We start from the raw sequence: 27,448 nt of genomic DNA, 5'->3' as shown, positions 1-27,448 counted from the left end.
TTACAGCAAAAATAAACCATTACATGCCAAATGTATCTGAAAAACAAAAATAAAATACCCAAGCGACAGCCCTAGCGGCGGTCAGCAGAGGGCCCTTCGTCAGCGCCAACATTTGTCACTTGATTACGCGACCTAATGGAGGGCCATCGGGTAATTCCGGTTATTTCTGGACAGTAATTAATACCAATACGGTAGGTCAAGCACTCTTTGCAGGCGCGTATTTTGAAAAGGGTCTGGCATTTGTTTTGGAACGTCTCGAGTCTTAAAGGTTACCTAGATATGTTTATACCTAATTATTAATTAAATTACTTCAAACATAAGCATGCAATAATAATAACATTTTCACACCACCTATTCGGAAAAGAGCTTTTTCTTCCCTGCTAGGAGGGATCCATGAGGGAGGGATCAAAGTAACACTTTAACAAACGCGCACAAAACAAAGACCATCCCTCACACACTCAAAAAGACAGCAAAGTCTATCCATATTACAGCACCTGTAGTCTATAATAAGTTGCCAAAATCCATAACAGAGGCTGTAAGCGATCCAAGTTTTAAATATAAATTAAAAAAATGGCTTATTGAAAGATGTTTCTACAGTTATAAAGAATTTATTGAACATAAAGAAATAACATTCAATAGTGTGTATGAATAATTATTAAATTATATTTTATATTTGTTTGAATAGTTATTAAATTATAACAATTAAATAATGAGTTATAAATAATTGCAAGCTATTATTTTTATAAATTGTGATGTGACCGTAATGAACAAATAAGTTGTGTGTAAATAATGTGTAAATAATGTCGTATGTATAATAATTGAATAATATGTAAGTTGTGACCTGTAATTTATCATTACCAATAAAGGATGTCTATATCTATGTCTATGTCTGTTCTAGCACACTATTTTTACATTTTACTGCACATTATTTTTTTAGCTTATATAATCTGTTTAAGCATCAGACTGTGTCAACACTAAGATTTTATTATTTTCCTCATAGTTGATGTGACAAGCAGTATGTGTCACACGGTATCAAAATTATTTCGTCTTGGGCGTTTAAGTACACTTGAATCCCTCATTACGCTCAGGATTCTACTTTAGAATCCATCGCTTCATTCAGGATTCAATGTACGCCCTTGACGGAAATATATTATCATTTTGATCCCTTGTAACACAAACTACAATTAAGGATGTATTTAAAGTAGGTATACCTACCTACCTGTACCTATGGATCTACTAGTTTTATTTCTTTCTTATTCCTTGATTATACTTGTAATTAGGTATTGATGATATACCGACGACGTTGACATTTTCAAAATTATATTTTTTTCACATAGAAACATTTTGGAACATTCTCACATTTTTGTATGGGGAACCAAATAAATAATTTTCAAAATGGAAAATTTCTTATTTTTGAGGATTCCAGATATTTCGGAGTATTTTGCCAATTTGTTGGAAAAATTGGTACAGAAAACATCGTTCCAACAGGCCATCGTTTTAAAAATGTACGTACAAATAAATTTTTGGACCGTTGGCTTGTAAAAATGTTTGTGTCCTCAACATGTACAGATTTACGTAAATTATGTAGCTTCATCTTCTTCCTACATATTTATGTAAATTAGGTAAGTATCGTCATTATTAAAATCCCGCAAATTCTAAATGGGGTTCCTGTCAAAATTAAAAGTTTACTCTCAATTATCAAAGAAATCATTTGTTGGCAGGGTGGGGCGGCTCCGTCGGGTCCTCGTGTAGGATGTCATTGAAGACGCCGACGCCGGCCGCCGGCGAGCGCGAGACCTGGGGCAAGAAAGTCGACTTCCTGCTCTCCGTCATCGGCTTCGCCGTCGACTTGGCCAACGTGTGGCGCTTCCCCTACCTCTGCTACAAGAATGGAGGGGGTGAGTGTAGTGAGACCTGTAGGGTCAGCACATGAGCACCGCACCAATAAACACCAGCATCACAGCCGTCCCTAAAATAACGGCTAACGACCGCCCCACCTTGTAAGCAGATACAGGCTCCAAAGCATGAATGCGGAAGAGCCCCCTCGCACGCTCTATAAAGGGTGTCGAAAGAAGACACACCGCACCAGTATCTCGGCCAAGCTAGACTGCTCGTTGTGTCTGTCCCTCTTTAATACTTAGAAAAAGACCTATCTCGAGCGCGATATAGTTACGGTCGCCGCGCTCCTGTGCTAAACCTACTGCTCGAAAGTCGACTTCCTGCTCTCTGTCATTGGCTTCGCCGTCGACTTGGCCAACGTGTGGCGCTTCCCGTACCTCTGCTACAAGAATGGAGGGGGTGAGTCTAGCGAGACCTGGCGGCCTAGCCAAGGTGACGATCGCTTGCGCTTCGCCATCGAATCGCTTTGTGTCTCTCTATCACTTTTCCATATTAGTGCGGCAGTGACAGTTGTCGATCGCTACGGAGCGTAAGCGATTGGCACGTTGGCTACACGGCCTCTTGGCTTTGCACATGAGCACCGCACCAGTATCTCGGCCAAACTAGACTGCCCGTAGTGCCTGTCCCTTTTTAATACTTAGAAAAAGACGGGTAGCCTATCTCTATAGTTACTGTCGCCGCGCTCCTGTACTAAACCTACTGCTTGAAAGTCAACTTCCCCTGCTGCTCTTCGTTTCGGCTTCGCCGTCTACTTGGCCAGCGTGTGGCGCTTCCCCTACCTCTGCTACAAGAATGGAGGGGGTGAGTCTAGCGAGTCCTGTAGGCTTCACATGAGCACTGCACCAGTATCTCGGCCAAGTCATTGTCATCGGCTTCGCCGGTGACTTGGCCAATGTGTGGCGCTTTCCCTACCTCTGCTACAAGAATGGAGGGGGTGAGTGTAGTGAGACCTGTAGGCTTCACATGAGCACTGCACCAGTATCTCGGCCAAGTCATTGTCATCGGCTTCGCCGTCGACTTGGCCAATGTGTGGCGCTTCCCCTACCTCTGCTACAAGAATTGGAGGGGGTGAGTGTAGTGAGACCTGTAAGAAAGACTTCCAGGTGGCCTAGCCAAGATGACAAGCGCACATCGACAGATGCAACGAAAATTCACGTGATAATTTCCATACAATATTTCATTTTCGATTGGCGTTTTCTTCCAACGATTGGGCTGAAAGAAAGAAAGTCGACTGCTGTCATTGCATTGTGGTTACTTGATTATAGTGAAACTTGTATAACATCGCAATTCGACAATATTACACAACTTGCATCATATATGTGTAGGTAGGTACCTCCTACTTTTCCCCATTGAATCTATAACGCATACGTATATATGTACGTATAAAAAATGAACCTATATGTACAAGTGAATACATTTCTAAGTTAATTTCGGAATCAAAATACATATCATTAAATAGGTACGGCGGCATAGATATGAAGGACAAAATTTTACCTTTTCTTAATATTGTAAAAAAACTACACTTAAAAGGTATTGTGCATACACAATTGCACACATAAATACAATTTGAATGCAAATTATACTTATCGTCATTTGAGGGTGAAGTTTCTTCAACAGCGCAAGTTTCAGTATACCGAGTATACGCCAAAGTAATGCCCATTATGAACTTACCTAACTTAGTAAGTTGTCAGTCACAAGTAGGCCATTTGACTCCGTGCTCAACTGCGTCGGTAGCTTTGATCGAGAAGTTATGAGGGTCCGATCGCTTTGGATGGAATCCCTACCTAATATACGTAATCCGATAGAGAACGAAAGGCAATAAGGGGCAAAAGCGATTTTATCATGAATTTTCATGTGGTAAGTACCTATATTATCATGACTGTAATTTCAGCAGTCGCAGAATATAAATCTGGGGTTGTTGTAGATGTAGAAACGAGTCCATTGTGTGTTAGTAAGCTACGTAGGTACATACCTAGATATACAGGGTGCCATCTGAGCAGTGGCGGATTTGCAGTCTTTGCCGCCCTAGGCTCAGACCCTGTAGCCGCCCCTTTCTCAGTATCAGCACCCATCATACTAACTGCATTTAGGTCAGGCAACGAAAAGGTATAGAGGGAAATGCTTGGACACATTTTTTACTAAGTAACTTTGTTTGGACTCGTTAGGAGGTGAAAATATCAAAAGTCGCCGGCCGTAGCCCTTGAACGGGGGTGGGGGGTTTGATTTAAAGGTCCCATTTTTCGGTTTTTCGCTTATAATATCTTAGAAACTATGCGTCCTTGTGACATGATCATTATACAAAATGAAAGCTGATTAAATTTGCTACAAGTTTTATACAGTCGAGTTTTTCGATAGGTATCTTGTTTAGTTTTTGAGAAAGCCGCTCTTGAATGTCTATAATTTTGCATTAAATTTCCATCAATATTATTCACAGTGCTCACGAGGAAAGGAACCCGAAAGATTTTCAGTGTAGCAGATCTGCGAAATTGACTCCACTCCACACTCGCGTTCGCGGCTTCGTGCACGAGTGTGGAGGGCCCTATACAAGCCCCCCTTCAGACTATTGCGCGTGAATTGCGGCTCGACTTCGCGGAGCGAATATATCGCGACGTTGACGTATGACTCCACACTCGCAAAGTTCTCGGTGATTTCGCAGTTTAGTTCGCGCCAAGATGACTGAAAAGCATCAGCTGATCGACTTAACTGTAATTTATCTACGGCAATGATTGCTGATGCTTATGATATCGAAAAACTGTACTAAATAAAACTTGTAGCAAATTTAATCAGCTTTCATTTTGTACAATGATCAGTCGTTAGAACCCATAGTTTCCGAGATAAGTATAAGCGAAATACCGAAAAAGAGACCTTCAAATCTCCCTCTTTTTGACTTTTGATATGTTCACCTCCTAAGTAGTTCAAACAAAGATACGAAGTCAAAAATTGTGTTCCAAGCATTTCTCTCTATACCTTTTTTTGAGAATTCGTTGCCTATAGGTATATGAATAATTTTGTGTTATTTCTTGTTATCATCAGCGATTTTTTGCCACAATTTGCCGCCCCTAATATCTCGCCGCCCTAGGCACGAGCCTACTGTGCCTTATGGGAAATCCGCCACTGCATCTGAGTCGTGATCAGTAATATGTTTTTCTAATTACATAAACAACGAGCAATTTAATGCCCCTACTCTTACTAAAATCAGACAAGATTTTTTTTTTAATTATTTTTGTCATTTATTTTTCTTTTATAAGTGGATTTAGGATATTACAACGGCTTATTAAGATATTTAAATTAGTAAATTGAATCGCCTCTTTTTATCGGAACTGTCATTGACATCAATTTTGTCATTTGTCCCAGTTAGAAATAAAATTTACTTAATTTTTCATTTGAAACATCTTACAAAGCTGTTTAAATACCACATTGGCACTTGTAAAAGTAAAAAATGACAAAAAATAAACAAAAAAATAAAAAAAATCTTGTCTGATTTTAGTAAGAGTAGGGGCATTAAATTGCTCGTTGTTTATGGAGATAGAAAAACATATAACTGATCACGACTCAAATGGCACCCTGTATACAATTAATTAAATTACTAGCCGTACCCAATGCGTCTCGTATTTAAATGTACATTATGGAAACATGATATTTTGCGTCTTTATACTAGGCCAGTGTAAAACTTTTTCTCCATATTTCATTTGTTAGTTTCGTGTTTATTTTGTTATAAAAATCAAGGTTCATTCAGCAATATTTGTAATTGATGTACCTAAGTTTTAAGATCGTTTAAAGAAATTTTGGGAAAAAATGCGCTTCACTGTCTTAATTTAAGTAGTCTACATCGCTATGAAGATTTCATTAAGGTCACCTTAATCTATTAATCTCAACCTTATCCATATAATTATCCTCTCGAGCGCGGTGAATGGCTAAGTGCCTCTCGCGCGTTAATTGTGCCGCTAAGTGTCTTGTCTGTGCAGTAGGAGGGTTGAGTATGGGAGTTTCCTGTGCCAAAGGTATATTTTTAGGGTTCCGTATCTCAAAAGGAAAAAAACGGAACCCTTATAGGATCACTCGTGCGTCTGTCTGTCTGTCTGTCCGACAATTCCCTTTGTCTCCGAAACTAATATTCTGGGTCTAAAATTTTGAAAAATATATACAAAATAGTTCTTTACATAGGTAATCTATAGAGATGACAGTATGGGACATAGTATGGGAGCCCGCGCGCGCCTCAGTTGCGTCCGGCCGTCGATGCGAACGCATGTCCCATAACAGGAAAACCTATTAGAAATTTGCAGTCAAGCGTGAGTCGGACTTAATGTACTTACGGAACCCTTGGAACACGAGTCCGACTCGCACTTGGCCGGTTTTTTCTTAGGTTTATTTATACCTTCGTGTCTGGATTAGTACCTACTTTTATCTCTGTGTGTGTATTATACGATCAATGAATTCAATTTCAGTACCATTTCGTACATTTGTCAGTGTCACACTGACAATAATGAGGTCCCTAGTCCTAGTGACTTTCATATTGATTGTCACTGTGACAAGTTATTAAATGGTACTGAAATTAAATTCTTTGACTGTTTTAATTTTACCTACTAATTAAAGGTTTAAAATAAAAAAAATAAAAAAAATAAAAAACTAGCTATTTCCGGAACGTAGAAGGGTAAATAAAAGTACTTACAATTTACTTTACAACGAATTGTTAATATCGTAAATATAATAAAATTTAAATATGATAGTATTGATAGTCCACAATTGTGTAAAGATTTTCTTAAAATAAGGCTTGAATTCAATAATCTGAGCTTATAATCCATACACGTATAATATAAATATTATAATACCTACATTACGTCCTCCCGCGCGATGAATGGTTAAGTGGCACTTGGGCGCTAATTGTACCGCCAAGTGTCTGTGCGGCAGCGAGAGGGTTAAGTGTGGCAGCTTACATGGAACTTTGACTTATCACCTGCGTGTTATGACAAACTGAACTTTGGCACAGCAAACGATAGACAACAAAGTTTAAATTTAATGAATACACTAAAACACACCCAACTTGTCAGTAGAAAAAGGCGCGAAATTCAAATTTTCTATGCGAAGTCAACTGTTCGCGCCTAAATTTTTAAATTTGCTGCCATTTTCTACTAAAATGTCATTCAATAGAACTTGCTAACTATGCAAACAAACCACCATACTAAAATTGACACTGAATGTCAATTTACTAGTAACTTTTGTTTACATAGTTAGCAAGTTCTATTGAATGACACTTTACAAAGGTCCCTGTGGCAGATGATAAAAACATTTAAAATACCATTTTGCTAATTTTAGCGATATAATTACATAATAGTAAAAATATATTTTTTCTTACTCGATCGTTATTAGATACGATAAGAGCTAAGTACATTACTAATATCACAATGCTACCCAATTTTTTTAATCTATGTTTTTTAAATGTACTTACTTGACACGCTTCAAATTGTATGATAAAAGCCTACTTTTGGTAAAAACGAAGGCTTATTATGAAGAGATAACAAAAAAATAGAGGAACTTCAAAATCACATTAAATAAAATATGTACACACTCCTATCCAAAAGCAAAATTAAGGCAGACCAACAAAGTGCAATATACCTATTATGAGCAAAAGTAAGCTACGAGAGCGCTACGGCGTAGCGCGTAGCAGGTATCGTAGCAGGTATTTCTCTGTTTATTACAACGATTACAAGCTTCGAGGCAAACTAGGTACCCTACTCAAACTGTAAAATATGAAAATAACATGATAGCTCAATTATATATCAATTGCTGTTGAGCCCACAAAGCGCTAACAAGCTCTGGTCACAATACATATATAACTAGAATAGCTCAAGTCATGCTCTTCACTCAAACGTCCCATGTTTGAGTGAAGAGTATGGGCATGTACGCCACAAACCAGAGCCGCACTCGTAAAAGACGTCGAACAGTTGCATACGTCAATTAGAACGTACGCCTGGTAGGGTTGTCACTAACGCTTGCCGAGCTAAGCGACTTCAACCAATATACGCACGGTGATATGTATTTCAGAGTTTAATTAATACCTTACTATTTCGTTTCGGGCTGTATTAAATCTTAAAATCAACGGTCAAAAGTCAAAGTAGTACTTAAATAAAATATCAATACGTGTCAGTCGCTTTATAGGCTTCGGTATCATGTCGCAAATCTGTAAGAATGAAAGACAATATACTTTTCAAAGTCTATTTATGTATGAGCACCACTGACAATCCAACCTCTAGACTGAGCTTAGGCCAATTCTTTCATGAAACCGATGCTGCCAAAAATACGGGGGTGCGGGGGGATGAGGTGAGCGAATCCCGTGCCGTGATTGGTCCGTTCAAAGACACGGACCAATCACGGCACGGGATTGACTCGAAGATGGAGTAACGCTACCGTATGTGTGGCAGAGGGGGTAGCGCGACTATGCTATGTCTAGAGGTTGGATTGTCTGTGATGAGCACCAACTGCTGAGTTTATTTAGAAACATTGACGTCCAACCTAGTAAATAATTCACATTGTGGTGATGAAATGAGAATATGAAGAATGTTGTGATCGAGAGTCATATTATTACACTGGTTCTTTCGAGAACTCAGCTCACGCAACCAATCAGAATTCACAGCCTGCTCGAGACGGCAAGGCGATTGTTAACCGGCTATTATGCACTGAGGCGCGCGCAATCACCGCTAGTGGCAACCCTAATGAACTCACGGCGTGTAGTGGGGAACCTTACATTGAGTGCTTGAGACCTTACATCGCTGAGTGCGTTTCAGAACGTGTTCCAGTTTACTCGAGATTTTGGAATTGGGTATTTTGGGGAGGTGTTGCAGTTTTGATTTTGGCCGAATATTGAACTTTATTTATTTATTTACATAAGGAGATCCAACAGCTAACTAAATGACAATGGAATCTTAAATAGATATATAGAGCCAATTACAGGAACTCACAATTATTATTAGATTAACGTCAAGATTTTATAAATATTATTGTTATTTTTTTATTATAGGATAAATTGAAAAATTCACCGTTTTAGACTACTAGACCGGAATTTGGAGCATTCCACGAAATTGTCTACCGTTGTTCCGTACAAATGTGTTTTTTATGAATCGACACTAAATTATATATTTATTTGATATATTTAATATGTTTAATGTCTATGGCAGCAACAGCCCAGCCATAACAAATCCGGATCAAATTCATAACCTGTTACCTATACAATCGGAATCCGCCTCCAGTTTCTCTACTGCGAGTGACAAGACGCGTGGGGCCGGAAATGAGTCCTTCGCGGCCGGAACTGCCTCTAATGAGATTTGTCGCCTCTACTCGTCCCGCCGTTTAGGACCGTCGTCAAAACTTTGAATAATGGATAATAAGCCACCGAGTTGACTTGATGAACTTCTGAGAAACATGAGTGATTAAATGATTTTCGGGAATAGTTATACGTTATACCTAATTTCCGAAATTACCCGAAAACACCTTACCCAATTATACCCCAGACGAAACCATCAAAACTCATGAATTGTTTCAGATCATCATGATAAAATAACTTATTTTAGAGACGTAAAGACGTTATTGAATTGTATTTTACTGGCCTCGTCACTCCTCGAAAGATTCGTGGACAAGTGCTTTTTTAAATTGCTGTTTAAATCAAACTTACGCCTAGCGGCACGACTGTTTAAAGAAAATATTAGGAATACGCATTTTTAACAAGCCTTCTCTAAACTTTATGAAAATTACTTAGGTACCCTCAACGTATAAAAACTTTCACAACAGCCAACATTGCCGACATTTTTCATTACCGCCCCCAAAGTTTCCTACACACTAATTGCATCCTGGTCTTTGGTCTCAGCCCTTTGCCGTCCAGGAGTAATTGACAATCAAAACGGTACACGCCGCCAGCAACTTCGTTACCGTCCCGATGTGCAGGAAAATTAGTAACGCAATAATGGGAGGCGTACTTAATAAGATAATGTACTGGGACACTGCTGGGTGGAGGAGACTGCCTTGTGGGGACTCCGCATTTACGGTTCATGTTCATACCAAGCATTTTAAGAGTCTTTCAAGCTAATATTGATATTGATAATTTTAATAATTAATTTAGATATACTAGTATGTAAAAAAAAATTACGTGTAACAATTGTTATCAATAAATATTTTCAATTTCTATCTTTGCACAAGGGAGTCTCATTATAAACGTCATATTTTCATATAGGAGTTGAAATGGTACTATGGCCGAAATCGGCCGGAAGGACCATTCATTAATTTTCATATCATTTTCAATTTCATGGCCATACTTTGTCAAATCGACGCAGAGATAGCTTGGTCCGACTCTATAGAAGAGGTCTTTGCTGGCAGAATTGTGTAATTATAGTTACGTACTGGCCGTCTACATTTCTTGTCGGTCGGTGGGAATTACAAACATTATGAACCCAATAAGTTCACAGTCACCGCATAAAGGTGCAGTTAGGTGCAGTCGCACCACTTAGTTAAATCCAAAATAAAAATTCAAGTTTTTTTAAAAGGCCACCGGAGGCTAAGGCTAGATACCAAACGTAGCAATCTAGCCACATGACTGAAACAAGCGATAACTCTTTCATACTAATATATACGGAAAAGCCAATGCATAGTGTGAATGTCTTGCATTGCACCATCTAGTAAAGTGATCTATTCTGGGAGGTCATCTCGCCGAGGCGATCGCGTGGCGTAATCTGATTATACTCCGTCGATGAATGTCTTTTGACGTTTGAAGCGAGATTGCCTGAGAAAATGTATTTAGTGCTCCGAGAGAATGTAATTCAATATAGCTGAGCCGAGAGTGGAGCGATGCGGATGTTTCGAGGAGGGTTTTGGAGTAAAATTTGTGTAGTACAGGATGACATAAGAATTCGCGTGTTAACATTATTATGGTGCCGATGTAATGTGCCTAACTTATTTTTACGAGAGTCAATGTAAACGACAATACATTCGGTGCGGCAGCGAAAACCTAAACTTACTGCCATTGCTTTACAAGTCATTTATATACTTCCCGTATGAAAGCCTGATTTGCGATACGGCATACATTTTTCCGTACCATGTCCTGACTTTAAAGGTCCCTAAGGTCCCTAACCTAACCGGTTTGAAATAAAAATAAAAACATAGACTATTGCGGATCTGTATAAAATTCCAAAAGATCCTTAATTTAATGGGAATGTACTTTCCTTGCCGCACAGCACAGGACATATTAATTGAATTTATTAGCTCAAGCCTACTACTGCCCGAGCCGAATTCGCCTTAAATGTTTTCCTAAATGTCCACTCTGTTAAAAATCAAAGACGTGCATGGTCACCTTACAATAAAATTATAATACTTCAGACAATTAACGATATTTGTTTTATCCGCAATCCGCAATAGGTACAAGTAGTTTCCCTTAATACGATGATGAACGATCCACTTAACATATTTACTGACTGAGTGTGTATTATTTATTTCCCTGAATGAATAGGTATAGGAATAAAACAGGTTTCAGTAAGAAAATGTCTCCATAACCGTTCCCGTCCTAATTGTCGGGCAGTGATTGCGCGGTAATTGATTGAGCCCACTTCATCACGCGCCCATTCATCACGCGTGACGTGACTCACGTGACGGTTATGGCTTATGGCGCACTAGCCAGGAATTTAGGGTGACTTTATGAAAGTACTTATTAGGTACGGTCAACTGTAATAGTATCGGATAAGACAATGCGTAATCGTAAAACTATAAGTGTTATAGACATTTTAAGGCTTCGTCACACAGGCGCGTTTTCCGGGCGGAGCGTGAGCGGGGCTTTTTCATATAAAACGCTCACGCCCCGCTCACGCGCTGCCCGGAAAACGCGCCTGTGTGACGGAACCTTTATACGTGAAATGTATAGTTTTTCAAAGGACTTTCTCATTTCAAACATAGACAGAGAGAATCATACTATCTTTGTCTCACACTAGTACTAGCACCCAAAAGAAAATGATGAGTGACAAATTGGTTTGACCAACTATATATTTGTAAAACTAAAGTTTAGGCGCATCTTTCGGATTATCCAATGCTCTCCAATCCACCTGTCTTTTTTGCTATCTCTAGTCTCTAGACTTGACAAGACTGTTTTTATCTTGGTAATCTGATTTTTCTGATTTATTTGAATACTAGGCGAGCTAATCATTACACAGTCAACGACACACAATAATCACAGCAGCGTACACATCATACACATTTAGGTACGATTTTTTTACTAGCGATAAACAGCGATAGCGATGTTTTAATAAAAACCCTATGGTTTTAATATACATGTATCGTGAAATTACGTTGTTCTTATAAGTATAATCTATTATAGTTCCTTTGCGTCAAAAATTATCGCTAGGTCGGCGGACAATGATAATTTTACTGCTTGGAGGATTATAATCAAACGGAGACGCCATGTCTGTAATTTTCTGTACAAAACAGTCTGCCGATTTTTGCGGGGGAGGGGAACGTCAAATGTATGCGTAACGTAAAAATAGCCATGTCAGATAAACGTCAGTCCATACATTGTGTATTACCGTTGGCCGCCTATTTTCGACAGAGGGGAAAGCCTGTTAATGGCTACTCCGTTTAGTTGTATCGTCCAAGTTTTATTGCATTCTTTACCGGAACGAACTATATCTTAATCGTTCGAATTTAAACTGTTGTGGGACATACTAACATTGAATAATTTTACGGTTTAGACTCACTGTTAGTGCTTGAGAAAGGAGACCTAGGCTCTCCGAAACATGTCGCGCGAGTAACTTAAAACAAGTGAGTCTAAACCGTAAAATTATTCAATATATCTTGCGTGCAATCTACAGCTAATAAAACAATGATAATTAAATGAAGATACCCACGTTACTTTATGAAAAACTGGTAAATCATAACAAACCCACTAAATAATACAATACGACGCTCCATAATAGACACATTTCCGTCGGCATCGAAATAATCCAGATAAAGATCCAACCCGGCTGATTTAATGCGTACCGGTGGAAATCTCATAATACCCAATCATCCGGCGTCTGCCGGGATACACCCGGCCACAGACAAGACATCCACTAGACTGAGCATAGTAACGCTACCCCCTCTGCCACTATATACGGTAGTTTTACTCCATCTTCGAGTCATCAGAATCCCGTGCCGTGATTGGTCCGTGTCTTTCAACGGACCAATCACGGCACGGGATTCGCTCACCTCGTCCCTCCGCATTCCGTATTTTTGGCAGCATTGGTTTCATGAAATAATTGCTCTAAACTCCGTCTAGAGTCGTTCCTAGTCTATGCACCCGGCATTCCCGGGCTATCGGAGACGATTCGATTACACCTGACTTGAACCGGGCCAGCAATACGGATTTGATTTAATAGACCTTGTATTTATTGACTGTCGGCTCGATGGGGCAGTTGGTTTCCGAGTAACTAGGGAAATGTGGATAGAGTGTTCTCAGCTTCTTATGGTATGATTTGCTTTTACATTCATTGAGAAAATAAAATAAGAAATCTTATTTTAATTTCTCAATGAATGTAATTAAGAATTATGCTTGAATTTCATGCAGAGGTGCAGCTGTTTATTAAATGTAGGTATTTACTTACTTAATAATTAATAACATTTAAAGAAAAAAAATATTCTCGTAAACCCGATGAATAAACCATTCTAGTATAATATAATCCCACCAAAAACATTTTCATGTAAAATGTTGCCAAGACGAAACCATAAGGCTCGCACTGACAAAAAGTTATCAGATCTCTTGTAGAGCCAAGCTTCTAACTCTACAGGCCCTACCTTCACAGACTCTACACCTTAGTCAAAATATGTGGCTTGGCCGTTTCATAATAAAAAATAACAAGAACTATTTTATAATAAAAAATAATGAATAGTGAATACATTTTTCACCTTACGCCCATGTGACGAAACGGCCAAGCCACATATCTTGACTAAGGTGTAGTCTGTGAAGGTAGGGCCTGTAGAGTTAGAAGCTTGGCTCTACAAGAGATCTGATAACTTTTTGTCAGTGCGAGCCTTATGGTTTCGTCTTGGCAACATTTTACATGAAAATGTTTTTGGTGGGATACATTTTTCACCTTACGCCCATGTGACGAAACGGCCAAGCCACATATCTTGACTAAGGTGTAGTCTGTGAAGGTAGGGCCTGTAGAGTTAGAAGCTTGGCTCTACAAGAGATCTGATAACTTTTTGTCAGTGCGAGCCTTATGGTTTCGTCTTGGCAACATTTTACATGAAAATGTTTTTGGTGGGATTTCACATCTTTTTGTAAGTTGCTATGACAATCTTCTGATTTAAAGGGTTGCGGGTGATTTACTATTAAAAATCCTGAAATACGTACCTGGGGGCATCTTTTATATACAATCTGCTTTTTAGTGATTCCCCATACAAACATCTACCCCCTTTTTCCCCTAACACCTTTTTCCACCCCTTTTCACCCTTACGGGGTGATTTTGGGGTTGAAACTATTTTATATCCTTCCCCCTAACAATAACTATCTACATACCAAATTTCAACTAAGTAAATCGGTCCCGCGGTTATTGATTTCCCATACAAAATTCCACCCCCCTTTTCACCCCCTTAGGGGCTAATAATTTCAAGTTTTTGAATTATTTTGTTGTTTGTGGACTAATACTATCTCACATACCAAATTTCAGCTTCCTAGGACTTCAGGAAGTACCCTAGAGGTTTTGATGATCAACAGTGAGTGAGTGAGTCAGTGACGAAATCGGGGTTTTTTAGACATTAATAAAATCTAAAGTATAAGAGCTGTGTAATTGAAAATTTTTATGCTTAATAAGTCCACTATTGACATCATATCCTGAGAGTTTTGTTTATCTGGTATAATCCAAACCCAAGTTAAGAGGGTTCAAAAAAACGACGAAGCGCTTCGAGAAAAGGTAGGTAGTGCCCTTGCGCTTCGCTTTGCTCGTCTTGGTGGGGGCACTACCGTGCCCCCAGATAATAACCAAGCTAATATCCAAACCATCAGATCAGAACATCGGAATACCTAACATATAGAACAATCTAAAATATCAAATATGTTGAAGCGTATTAAGCAATTCATATATGGTACCTTAAATCAATACATTTTTACACGACCGCTCAAAAATAGGTAAGTATGTAATGTTTTTAGCGTTCATGTTTTATCTGTTCTGTTGCTTTTTCTTGCGACATAGTAAACCATTTAGGATGACACTCCGTTACTTAGTTAGGAAATACTTAAAACGTAAGTAAATTGAATAATTTTACGGTTAAGACTCACTTGTTTTAAGTCACTCGCGCGACATGTCTAAACCGTAAAATTATTCAATGTTAGCATGTCTCACAACAGTTTAAATTCGAACGTAAGTAAAGTTTTATTTCCATGTTCAACTACGTTCTAAGGAATCGCAAGTTGCGTCTTAAGACCCCATTATCCCTTACTTAGACTTAGGGAAGTGTAGTAAAAGTTCGGCCGCCTTTTAGCGAGTTCACAATGCCTTTATCTCGACCTGTTGCATCCGGCTATAAAGTAAATCTCCCCGGCCTCCCCTCGGCGAGCCGCGTAATGCGAACTTGGGGTGTTTGAATGATAATTTTGGTAGTGCAGTGTGAAAATGTGGTTTCGATTTTTCCCTTTACCAACCTTTACTATCAGTATTTTTAAGATGAACAATGATTTTCAAAACCTACTGTTACTGACTTTTTCATCCTAAAATTTATAGTTACTTGTGTGATGTATAGGTTGAAGTATCTTACACTTACTTATTTAGTTAATCGTCTTAGTATAAGTAGCTTGACCACAAGATTTAAAATAAGTTTGTACACAAGTACATACCTACCTAGTGCCTAATTGGGTATTATAGTGACGCACTTTGTAGGCATTGTCAATAAATTCCATGGTTATTTTTACTTCACAAAGAAGTACGATAGCTCATAATTTAAGTACCTACAATATCGACAATACTACGACTCCGTTTAACCTGCTAATAACTTGCGTACGTTTTAGAGCTTGTGTTTGGGAGATAAGATTCAAAATTGTATATTTCTTATTGGAGTAGTTCGCACATTTATGAGACTTGGACGGAAACGTCTCGTTCTTCAATTGGGACATTCATTAGCTGGTCGCATTCAACGTTACTTGGAAACTGTTGACAACGTGTTGGCGTCAACAATCTTAGGTATTAACATCAAGTGGACATCTGTAGGATGATAAATACTTAAAGCACTGGTTTTTAGGGTTCCGTACCCAAAGGGTAAAAACGGGACCCTATTACTAAGACTCCGCTGTCCGTCCGGCCGTCCGTCCGTCCGTCCGTCCGTCCGTCCGTCCGTCTGTCACCAGGCTGTATCTCACGAACCGTGATAGCTAGACAGTTGAAATTTTCACTGATGATGTATTTCTGTTGCCGCTATAACAACAAACACTAAAAACAGAATAAAATAAAGATTTAAGTGGGGCTCCCATACAACAAACGTGATTTTTGACCGAAGTTAAGCAACGTCGGGCGGGGTCAGTAATTGGATGGGTGACCGTTTTTTTGCTTGTTTTATTTGTTGATGGTGCGGAACCCTCCGTGCGCGAGTCTGACTCGCACTTGGCCGGTTTTTTATTAATTTTACCATTAATTTAATTTTATCTTTAGGTTCCCTTTAAATGTGATATCGTCCCAAAGAAAATTTACAACTACAACCTAGCTAGCACGCTCACTGTTAATTGCAAATTCAGTAGCGCGTGGTAGCGCTGTGGCGCCGCTAATAACTTATACTTACAGAGTTTTTACACATTTACACTCTTCCTAATTATGAAAAATATCGATACCTAATTACCTATCGGTAAAAATGACTATTCAAATTATTATTTTTATTTATAAGTAGATACTAGTGCAGAGAATTTACTATTTTGAAAATTAATTTAATAACACACAATTTGTTACACACAATGACTAGGTATTTAAAACTTTCCTATTTGTTTTCACTAATTTATTTCATGTCGCTGCTGTAAATCCTGAACTTACCTAATGGTAAATCTAGTAATATGATCGATCGACTGCAATGGGATAGGATATGGGTTAATTAGTAAACTTATATTCTTAAGCTTCCGAGCGGTGACAATAAAATACTGATGCAAACCAAATCAATGCAAAGTTAATAATATTCAAGCCGTGTCAACTGAATTGACAGTTCAAAGGGACGAAGTCACGGGTAAAATTGCCCGCGTCTTAGAAGGCCAATTACGGGCAATTTGCCGCGCTCCCGGCGGCATTATTGCGAGATCGACATTTTTATACTTTAAGAAGATTATTGGTTCAATCTGTGGAAACAATAAGTCGGCTTTGGAGATAGTGAATTAATTATTCGAGAGACTTATTGGTTGGTCAGGGAATTGATTTCTTATGGTCTTTAATCTGGGAACCCAAAAATAAATTTATTTTACAGAACGTCTCAGGGTTGCTTTAGTCATTTTAACGTACATACCTACCTATACCTACATATTAAAACTGTATGTACAGTCCGCTGCAGAGAAAAGGTACCAACCCCTGCATAGAAGTTTAGTTTAGTTGTACTCACAATAATTTCAATTTCAATAATAAAAGCGAAACAGGTACTTAAATGAGTTCGTATAAAGCACAGAGAAATAAGTAAGTTTACCTACTATTTATCTATGGTAAGTGGTAACAGGGTTGGGCAAAATACTGGCTTCCACGTATTTGAAATACAAATTACAAAATACATTTTTAAAAGTATTTGAAATACAAAATACAAACTACTTTGGTGACGGGTATTTGAAATACAAAATACAAATTACAGTGTTTAAAATAATGTATTTCAATTACAAAATATACCTTTATTTATTTTTTTGTTTAGCATTTAGTTTTAACGTTAACGAATATCCTTTCATATAAACTTATAGGGCCATTGCGCTAGTTTTCGTCCAGCTCTAGTTTACGTCCACTTGACGAAATTTGAATATGTACCTACACTGCCCTGCTAAGCCGAAAAGCGCTATCTCAAAAGAAAATTCATTGCTAACTTGTACTTTAGTTTCTATAGCTGAGAGTTCCATTTTCAAAATCATTTGTTTTTGAGATAGCGCTACTCGGCTTAGGAGGGCAGTACATTCCTGCACAAATTTGGACTGATTTCAATCCTTATGTCTAAGGCGTCTAAGCAATATATCTGTCTACATATAACAATGATATTTCGCAAAAAGGAAGCGCTGGTGGCCTAGCGGTAAGGCGTGCGACTTGCAATCCGGAGGTCGCGAGTTCGAACCCCGGCTCGAACCAATGAGTTTTTCGGAACTATGTACGAAATATCATTTGATACCTATTTACCAGTCGCTTTTCGGTGAAGGAAAACATCGTGAGGAAACCGGACTAATTCCAATTACGGCCCTAGTTTACCCTCTGGGTTGGAAGGTCAGATGGCAGTCGCTATCGCAAAAACTAGTGCCAACGCCAATTACTGGGATTAGTTTCCAAGCGGACCCCAGGCTCCCATGAGCCGTGGCAAAATGCCGGGACAACGCGAGGAAGATGAAGAATTCGCAAAAAGTAGTAAATTAAAAATGAAATATATATTTGATAATCCGTCAAGTCGTCGAAAACTAGTGCATGGACGGAAACTACTGCAATGACCCTATCCCCTAGATTTAAACGAAAAGTTCCCCGCAGAAGTTGACCTAATATAGATCCAGTATCCAGCCAATGAAAATTGTATCTCGGCTGGATCGGAGGTTCACGATCGGCTCACAGCTTGTGCGAGAGATTAGACATTTTAGGATTATAGAATTTAATAAAATGTATTTATAGAAATGTATTTTGAAGCTTGAAGTATTTGAAATACAAAATACTAAATACATGTGAGTGCAGTATTTGAAATACCAAATACAAAATACTTTTGAGGTAGTATTTGAAATACAAATACAAAATACTAATTTGTATTTCAAATACGTATTTCAAATACATGTAATTGAAATACTGCCCAACCCTGAGTGGTAACACATTAAATACTTACTAAGTCATTGGCTTCTAAAAACTTTAACTAGAGATCTTTGTAGTGGTTTTTTGTTTAGAAATTTTTTTTTTTTTTAACCCGCATAAATGTCAATGTGGTTCAGTGAAGGGGACGGACTGAAAATCAGCGCTGCGCAGGCAATTTGTAATGAAATGACTGACGCAGCGTATGCTGAGCCCGTTCCTTTTGCCGCACAATTATTCTTATTTTTTTTTTCAATCCTTATGTTTTGTAACCTGTATGCTTTTTGTGTTGCAATAAATGGTTTCTTATTCTTATTCTTATTATTCTTATAAAAATTTGGTGAAAGTTTTAGAAAGAGTCGAGCCCTTGAAAGTCAAAAATTTTAAAACCTTACTATTTTATCTTCTCTTAAGATGAATTCATGTTTGTGCGCAGGAGCGTTCCTGGTGCCGTACTGCATCATGCTGGTGGTGGGCGGTATCCCGCTGTTCTACATGGAACTGGCACTGGGACAGTTCCACCGGAAGGGCGCCATCACCTGTTGGGGCCGCCTGGTGCCGCTCTTCAAAGGTATTGCGTTAGTGATGCGTTCCTGGTGCCGTACTGCATCATGCTGGTGGTGAGCGGTATCCCGCTGTTCTACATGGAACTGGCACTGGGACAGTTCCACCGGAAGGGCGCCATCACCTGTTGGGGCCGCCTGGTGCCGCTCTTCAAAGGTATTGCGTTAGTGATGCGTTCCTGGTGCCGTACTGCATCATGCTGGTGGTGAGCGGTATCCCGCTGTTCTACATGGAACTGGCACTGGGACAGTTTCACCGGAAGGGCGCCATCACCTGTTGGGGCCGCCTGGTGCCGCTCTTCAAAGTTATTGCGTTAGTGATGCGTTCCTGGTGCCGTACGGCATCATGCTGGTGGTGGTCTACACGCAGCTGGCAATAGGACAGTTCCACCGACAGCAAAATAAAAATCGGCCGCGAATACCCCTTGGTGCAGGTCACGTAGTTTCGCTATCAAACTGGAGGGCTTGGATCTTGAATTATTATGCTCTTAGGCTTAGTTGCACTAGAGCCAGCGGATCAGTGAAAACGGGAAATCGAGGGCGAAATATCTTTAGATAGGTCGTTCAATTTCTCGGCTGGTTTGGTTCATTTACAACTTTGAAATAAGACGTTGTTAGATAACTAAACCAGTATAATTTTTAGATTCAGTGATTTAAATTTTGACTTGAAGTAAGTAGGTACATTATTTGAAATACATATTAGATATTACACATATTACTTATATGTAATAAGTATACAGTAAATAGATATTAAATTAATTCTTCCTTAAAAAAAACAGAATTATCTATAATTGAAGGAGGTAAAGGTAGGTCCTACACAATTTTTATCCTAATTTATTACTAACTTGTAAAACAATATAAACCCGTTTTTAAGGCAAAACCGATATTATTCAAATATCTGTCGTGCTGATATAATAATTGAAACAGCTTAAATTGATTCTACATAATTTGGTTGCATTGGCAGTTTACACTATGCAATCAAGTTAAAATTCCAATAGATATTCTACTTTTAGACCTAAGCAATTTCAAAAGTCTCATATCAGGGTTGATATAAGCGCGCCCCGGCACTTATCCATAATTGACACCATTTCGCCCTAAGTGCCCCGTATGGACTAAAAGGACTGGGAGATTTGCGAAGCTTACGCTCTGATTTCATTTGACGCAGTCGTCACGTGCCGTGTAAAGTGGCTTCGGTGCGATTTTTACGAAATAAAATTGGTAATGGAGTGGAAAGGTTTGAGTGTGGTTTATGGGAGGATTTTTGGGTGACCGCGGCTGGGCTGGGGTGAGATTTTGATTTACTGTTACGGTGCGTGAGTTCTTTGAATTTTTGGCCGCATTATCTGAAGTAGAAGGGTGGACTGAAAATTGCTAGATGTGTCAAGTGACGCAAGTGCGTATAAACAGGCTATACTTATATTGTGTTGTAGAATATTATACGTCGGCTGGCAGTATAGTATTAGGTACTTCGGGCAAGAATCTAACTTGCGACCTTTCGGAACACCGGTCCGTTCGCTCTTAACCAACTGACCTAAGTACCGAAGTTTTCAATCCATTCTTACATGCATTAGGGAGGCGCATAGATGCGGATTTGTAGCTTCGCTCGCATACGTATCTGCTTGATAAGAAGGGCTCATTTAGACGGCGCGCGAACTCGTATACGATTTTAGTTACATTACGGACCATTGAGGTTACATCAATTCAGCCGACCGATCAAATGACGCAATGTAATGAACTCGCATGCGAGTTCTCGCACCGTCTAAATGAGCCCTTAGTTAAGTAAGACTTACCTGATACATACAGGCATCGGCTACGCAGTGGTGCTGATCGCGTTCTACGTGGACTTCTACTACAACGTGATCATTGCGTGGGCGCTGCGGTTCTTCTTCGCCTCCTTCACCACCATGCTGCCCTGGACCAACTGTGACAACGAGTGGAACACGCCGGCTTGTAAACCGGTAAAGCTTGCTAACTATAATAAAGGGACTAGGAAAAAAATGGTGGCCTAAGAAAAGTGGACGAGCTGGACAGCTCCGTTTTAACACATTGTCATTGGGAGCAAGTACTCATTAGGGCAATTGCTGTTAAAGACTCTTTTACTGTGAATTGTGCCCACATTTTTCTCTGTCTTTAATAACCTTTAATAACCTCTAACCTATACCATACTTTTAGAATGGCTGTAGGTGCAGTTGTTCCATGAGGTTACTTCTTCAACTGACCTTACACAGATTTTGCCTGTATGAAGTAGATAATGATACCTACAAATGCAACAGACTGACTTGTAAATCGGTAATAATCTACATTGCCGATTGGCTAATTCTATACATTCTAAAGTAGATCATAACTATATGTTTATGGCATAAGTATCCAGCTAATTTTCATAACCTAAAACTTCATCTCTGGTGGCAGTTCTCGGCGTTCCTCCATCAGACGAACACCAACCAATCCCGCACACACAACTCCACAATGGCGGCCGCGGCAACAACCCCCTTCACTTCCGCCGCTTCCGAATACTTCAAGTGAGTATTTTAAGGCCCTTGACTTTTGTAGCTTGGCCAATTTCTGTCCCCAATAAAGGCATGCAAAATTTCTGAATTTGCACCCTTTTCTTGTGGTACTTACTAGTTTTCCACGAACTTTTATTAGTAGGTACTAGAACCGATTTTAGCTCTCGGAAAAAAATCGGGCTTGTATCCTATCTTATAGATAACAATAATTAGAGATATCCAAAAATAAAATGTAGAACACACAGTGGGGTAGGTATATGTAGCCATAAAAGTTGTTTGTGTATGAACTTTCTTTGTTTGCTGTACCGGTAACCCCGACTTTGTTTGTCCAAAAATCTATTAAGTGATTATAAAAGGCGTGACTCTTTTAGCCGAGCTATATTGGAGCTTCAAGGCAGCGAAGGTCTGCACGACCTGGGCGCTATCAAGTGGGACATGGCTCTGTGCTTGCTGGCGGTCTACATCATCTGCTACTTCTCGCTCTGGAAGGGCATCAGCACTTCTGGCAAGGTTAGGATTTTACATCAAAAAAGGCACAGAAATAACCGTTAGTGTACGGCCTCAGTGGCGGGCGTACAGCGATGCATTCAGCAAGGTGCGCAGCGTGGCGTCGAGCTTTCAGGGGGCCTAGCCAATATGACAACCGTACATCCACGATGCCATGACAGATGCCACGAAAAGTCCCGTGATTTTTCCACAGGTTTTCATCTTGGTTAGGCCCACTGGGGATATGATAAGCGGAGTGAGGTCGCTCGCTCGCAAACGTTTGAATTTGTTTAACGTGCACGCCGTGCAGTACGCCCCACTGGTCGCCCTGCTGGAGCGTCCATTTCATCTGCACACTTATGTAATATATATTTACCTATATGGTCTATTTAAGAGAAGTTTTACCTAAAATTTCACGGGGTTTGTCTGGATTCTCAAACTCTCAACATAGCATAATCAACAGCTTGTTTTAACCTTTTCTTTCTTAATGTCTGCTAAATTATATTCTTGTAGGTGGTTTGGTTCACGGCTCTCTTTCCATACGCGGTACTGCTTATTCTGCTGGTACGCGGCATCACTCTTCCAGGCTCGGCGGACGGCATCCGATATTACCTCAGTCCCAACTTCGAGGCTATCACACAACCTCAGGTACCTACTATTAAAACGATTATTTGGTTAGTTATCTAAAATACTTGCATCATTAACTTTTTGCTGATAAACTGTGAAAAAAAAATTAGGTACCTAAGTAAAGTATAGTAGTTGCTGTTTCACGGGATTATCATGTTGAATGAATCAAGGAATTGAATTGATAATGAATATCCTCAATAGGTATGGGTGGACGCGGCGACTCAAGTATTCTTCTCTCTTGGACCTGGTTTCGGTGTGCTCCTGGCATATGCTTCATACAATAAGTACCATAACAACGTGTATAAGTAAGTTTTACAACAATCTATTAATTAGGTTGAAATAGTTATTTACGATAGACGGAAAAGAGGAAATTCGAAACGAGTGGAGGGAGTGTTTTAAATCGACACGAGTTGCGAATTCCCTATTCGCACATGTATCGTACAACGTTTTACAGTAGGTACATATGCTCCTTTAAATATTTGACATAGCAACGAAAAGTGCTTATTTACGCACTAGTGCGGGAAACTAGCACCAAGCTACATCCAATTGCTTAAAATACAAGTCAACACAAAAACTACATAGACCCTACCGCAAAAAAAACTAAACGAAGTACAAAGGACTCAATTGTTGGGAATTGGTGGTCACACGATAATATAAGGCCAGTTGGATTCGTCAATGTGTGACATGGCTATACTTTAGGGTAGGGTTGTATAAGGCAAGTGTAGTATACCTAGCCATTACTGCCACTTTAATAAGTTTTATGACTCATAGGCCTCACACTCTGCCTCAATAATTTCTGAGATGAAGATATTTTTCTAACAGAGACGCCATCCTAACAAGCGTGATCAACTCCGCTACATCGTTCATCGCTGGTTTCGTCATATTCAGCGTTCTGGGCTACATGGCGAACGTTTCTGGTCGGCATATTGAAGACGTAGCGACAGAGGGTCCGGGGCTAGTGTTCGTGGTGTACCCGGCCGCTATAGCGACTATGCCGGGGTCGACGTTCTGGGCGCTCATATTTTTTATGATGCTACTGACGCTTGGACTGGATAGTTCCGTAAGTAGAATCAGTTAATTACTACATGGTAAACGTGTCTGACCGGCATATTGAAAATGTCGCGACAGAGGGCCCAAAGCTCGCGAGTTCGTGGTCTATTCTAACAATAAAATGGCAAGCTATTGCTCTAACAATAAGATGAATAGATAAAGATAAGATAAAAGATAGTTTATTCAAGTAGGCATAATTACAATGCGCTTATGAACGTCAAATAAAGCTACACCGGCTCCAACCCTACACCTCTGCCCCGAGAAGATTTAAATCCCCCCTCAATTGGAGGGGTGTATCCCAATATGGGACGCAACAAACTCGGCGGGACACATCTTTTCAAAAAAATTACATCTTATAATTAACATGCATCACGAGAAAATAAGGAACAAAAATACAATTTAAATAACTATAGAATTCATGCAATCATACACATAGGTGTAATACTGATTTAAATGTATAAAAAATTAATTTAGAATGTGTCGATTCTATCCAAAAACACGATAAACTTTTTTCCGCTACAGTTCGGCGGTTCCGAGGCCATAATAACAGCGCTAAGCGACGAGTTCCCACCGATCGGGCGGCACCGCGAGATCTTCGTGGCCTGTCTCTTCACGCTGTACTTCTTCGTGGGTCTGGCGTCGTGCACCAAGGGCGGCTTCTACTTCTTCCAACTTCTCGACCGGTATGCGGCCGGCTACTCCATTCTGGTGGCCGTGTTCTTTGAGGCGATCGCTGTTTCTTGGATTTATGGTGAGAGTTTGGTGTTAAAAAATGATTTTTAAGTACCTAATTATAAATGTATGTTCCCAACATACCTACCTATTATCATTACGTCGATTTACTGATCAACAGACGTTTTGGGATGTTACTGAAATACCTATATAAATATTGAAATACTTAAAGTATTAAGAGGCAAGTGGTGGATATGATCCACTTTAATGTTTCTCTGAGGTGAATCTCTTCGGCACCATATCGTTATATTCGTCCGTATTTTAGTTTCTCAGATAAGTATAAGTATGTACCTACCTAGTTCACTACAAATTGACACTCATATAAGTATGTCTCGCTTCTCGCCAGGCACTGAGCGTTTTTGCGAAGACATCCGCGACATGATCGGCTTCCGACCGGGCCTCTACTGGCGCGTCTGCTGGCGCTTCGCGGCCCCAGCCTTCCTTCTCTTCATCACCGTATACGGACTTCTGGACTACGAACCGCTGCAATATGAGGGCTACGTGTACCCCGGCTGGGCTAATGCGCTTGGATGGGCTATAGCTGGCTCGAGCGTTTTGTGCATACCCACCGTGGCGATATTTAAAATCCTCACCACTAAGGGCAGCTTTGTGGAGGTATGCAGATTTTTAAATTTCGTTTTTGATCCTTCCTTGTAGTTTATTATTTTTGTTTAGGTATATATTGTAACCAGTTCTAGTTAGTAGGCGCTATCGATTTGTGATGTTTTGTTTCGTTTAATCATCAGTAACACCTAATCATAGGTAGTTTAAGAAGCTATGTCTTAGCCATACATATTTTGTTTTTAAAAGCAAGACATGACTATGAAAGGGTACCAAAGCATCCTCTTTTCTCCTCGTCTAATGGAAACCCATTTTTCAAGCAAAATTAATTTCCTTAGCGCATACGCATCCTGACCACGCCCTACGCGGACACGGAAGCGCGTCGCAGCGCTACCAACGGTATGGTGGTCTCCGAGAGTGGTGGCGTGAGGCTCGCGTCCGCCGCGCCCTCGCCCAGCACACCGCCAGCCACCACCCCGACAACACCGGGCCTGGCCGCAGGCCCCGCGCTCGTCTGAGCGCAGCTCTCCTTCGACATCTACTATGTGTAGTCCGCTTAGCCTCTTTTATAAGTTGAGCACATTATAGCAGTTGAGTTGAACCGTCTCGTCTCTAGGAAATCGGGGTTGTGCAAGTTATTTGGAATTTGTGTGTTAACTGGCAGTTCATCGGATAGTTGCCGGATAAGAAGGCTGTTGATCTTAGTAATTACTTAGGCATTTTAAATATACGCTTTCAGAAGTTTGTAGGACTTCTTGTTTAGGTTTTTTGGTCGAATCTATAGGAGAGCGCACGTGTGTTTTTGCATTTTTCTTCCCCAAAATGCATATTATTCTCAAGTGTAATGTTTTTGGATAAATACGAGATTAGTGCTTTCGATGGGTTTACGCTTTAACTCTATATGTTTCGTACAAAAAACGTTATGTTAATCATTATAATGTAAGTATACGTTATTTATACTCAAGAAGAAATAATGTGCTGTGATGGATGATACCTATAATAGAAAATACTGTGCATATTTGGATGTGTTTTGTAGCTGGTAAGTAATATTTTAGACGTTTAATGCTGTGCTGTATTTTGCTAGGTTAAGGGAAAAAAGTATCAACAGTAAAAAGATTTGCTATTTCATTTACGTTTTTGGATTGCTATTAATTTATTAATAAAAAAAAACTATTATTTCTGCCATTTTAATCATATATTTTACTGTCATATTTAGCAAGCTTTATCGATTAAGACTAAAATAGTATGTATCCAGTAGAAAATTAGTCATGCACCCAAAATTAGGTGTAGTTAGATTCAAATGAGAATAAATATTATTTCTGGATAAATGTAAATAAAACTATATTGAATGATAGCGTGTGAAAGTTTTATGAAATAAACTAATCTTTTCATATTATAAAACACTTTGTGTACCTACAAGTAGCTATAGGTATATTATAGTCTATTTGCTCTATAATTGAATTAGATTACGGCGTTTTAGCAATTAGCATACACTGTAGTTCAAATGGCATTATAAATCTATATAGATATACCTGTCTAAACTAGCACTAAATTACAAAAAAACATAACTACTTAATCCACAAAAAAATTACAAATCTAATTAAGTATGTATGTACGTATTTACTTGTTACATTTTATTTTAGAGCATGTATTATGTGCTGATCCGTCTTTTTAAACTTAGATCAATGAGAAAAGAATGAAATCACTTATCTTTCTTGTAAACTGGACTTATCTTATAGTGTGCTAGATGTGCACTTATATGTACTGTACTACTTATATTTAAATACCTAGGTGTACAACAGAATACTTAATTCAGCAAACCGTCGATGTGTTAGCAGTAGCTTATTTTATATACAGATACTTTATATTAATAAAGCATGAAGGTTGAAGCTGGAACAATACCGTATGGTTACAGAAACCCTATTTTAATACATGTATGTTTTTCCACGCGTTTATTTTATTTTTATTTTTTTGCGGTGTGTAAATGCTTGTGTTTTAAAATTATTTTATCTCAAGATATATATATGTTTAAGGATTG

The 27,448-nt window shown here is 39.2% G+C and overlaps 1 protein-coding gene across 1 annotated transcript; it reads left to right on the top strand.

Annotated features, from left to right (window-relative positions):
* Positions 1 to 1,723: 1,723 nt before the first annotated feature.
* Positions 1,724 to 26,000, top strand: LOC134648713 (sodium-dependent dopamine transporter). Its single transcript, XM_063503222.1, has 11 exons — positions 1,724 to 1,898; positions 19,321 to 19,455; positions 21,251 to 21,405; positions 21,857 to 21,966; positions 22,326 to 22,464; positions 22,954 to 23,088; positions 23,269 to 23,372; positions 23,890 to 24,127; positions 24,640 to 24,868; positions 25,196 to 25,464; positions 25,749 to 26,000. The coding sequence occupies exons 1-11, from the start codon at positions 1,754 to 1,756 to the stop codon at positions 25,926 to 25,928; spliced, it is 1,839 nt and encodes a 612-aa protein (XP_063359292.1). The 5' UTR covers positions 1,724 to 1,753; the 3' UTR covers positions 25,929 to 26,000.
* The last annotated feature ends 1,448 nt before the right edge of the window (positions 26,001 to 27,448 follow it).

Source organism: Cydia amplana, chromosome 6, assembly GCF_948474715.1.
Source record: "Cydia amplana chromosome 6, ilCydAmpl1.1, whole genome shotgun sequence".
In the NCBI taxonomy this organism is placed as follows: Eukaryota; Metazoa; Arthropoda; class Insecta; order Lepidoptera; family Tortricidae; genus Cydia; species Cydia amplana.
Note: the sequence above shows the minus strand (reverse complement) of the source record. Positions and strands in the feature narration are given on the sequence as shown.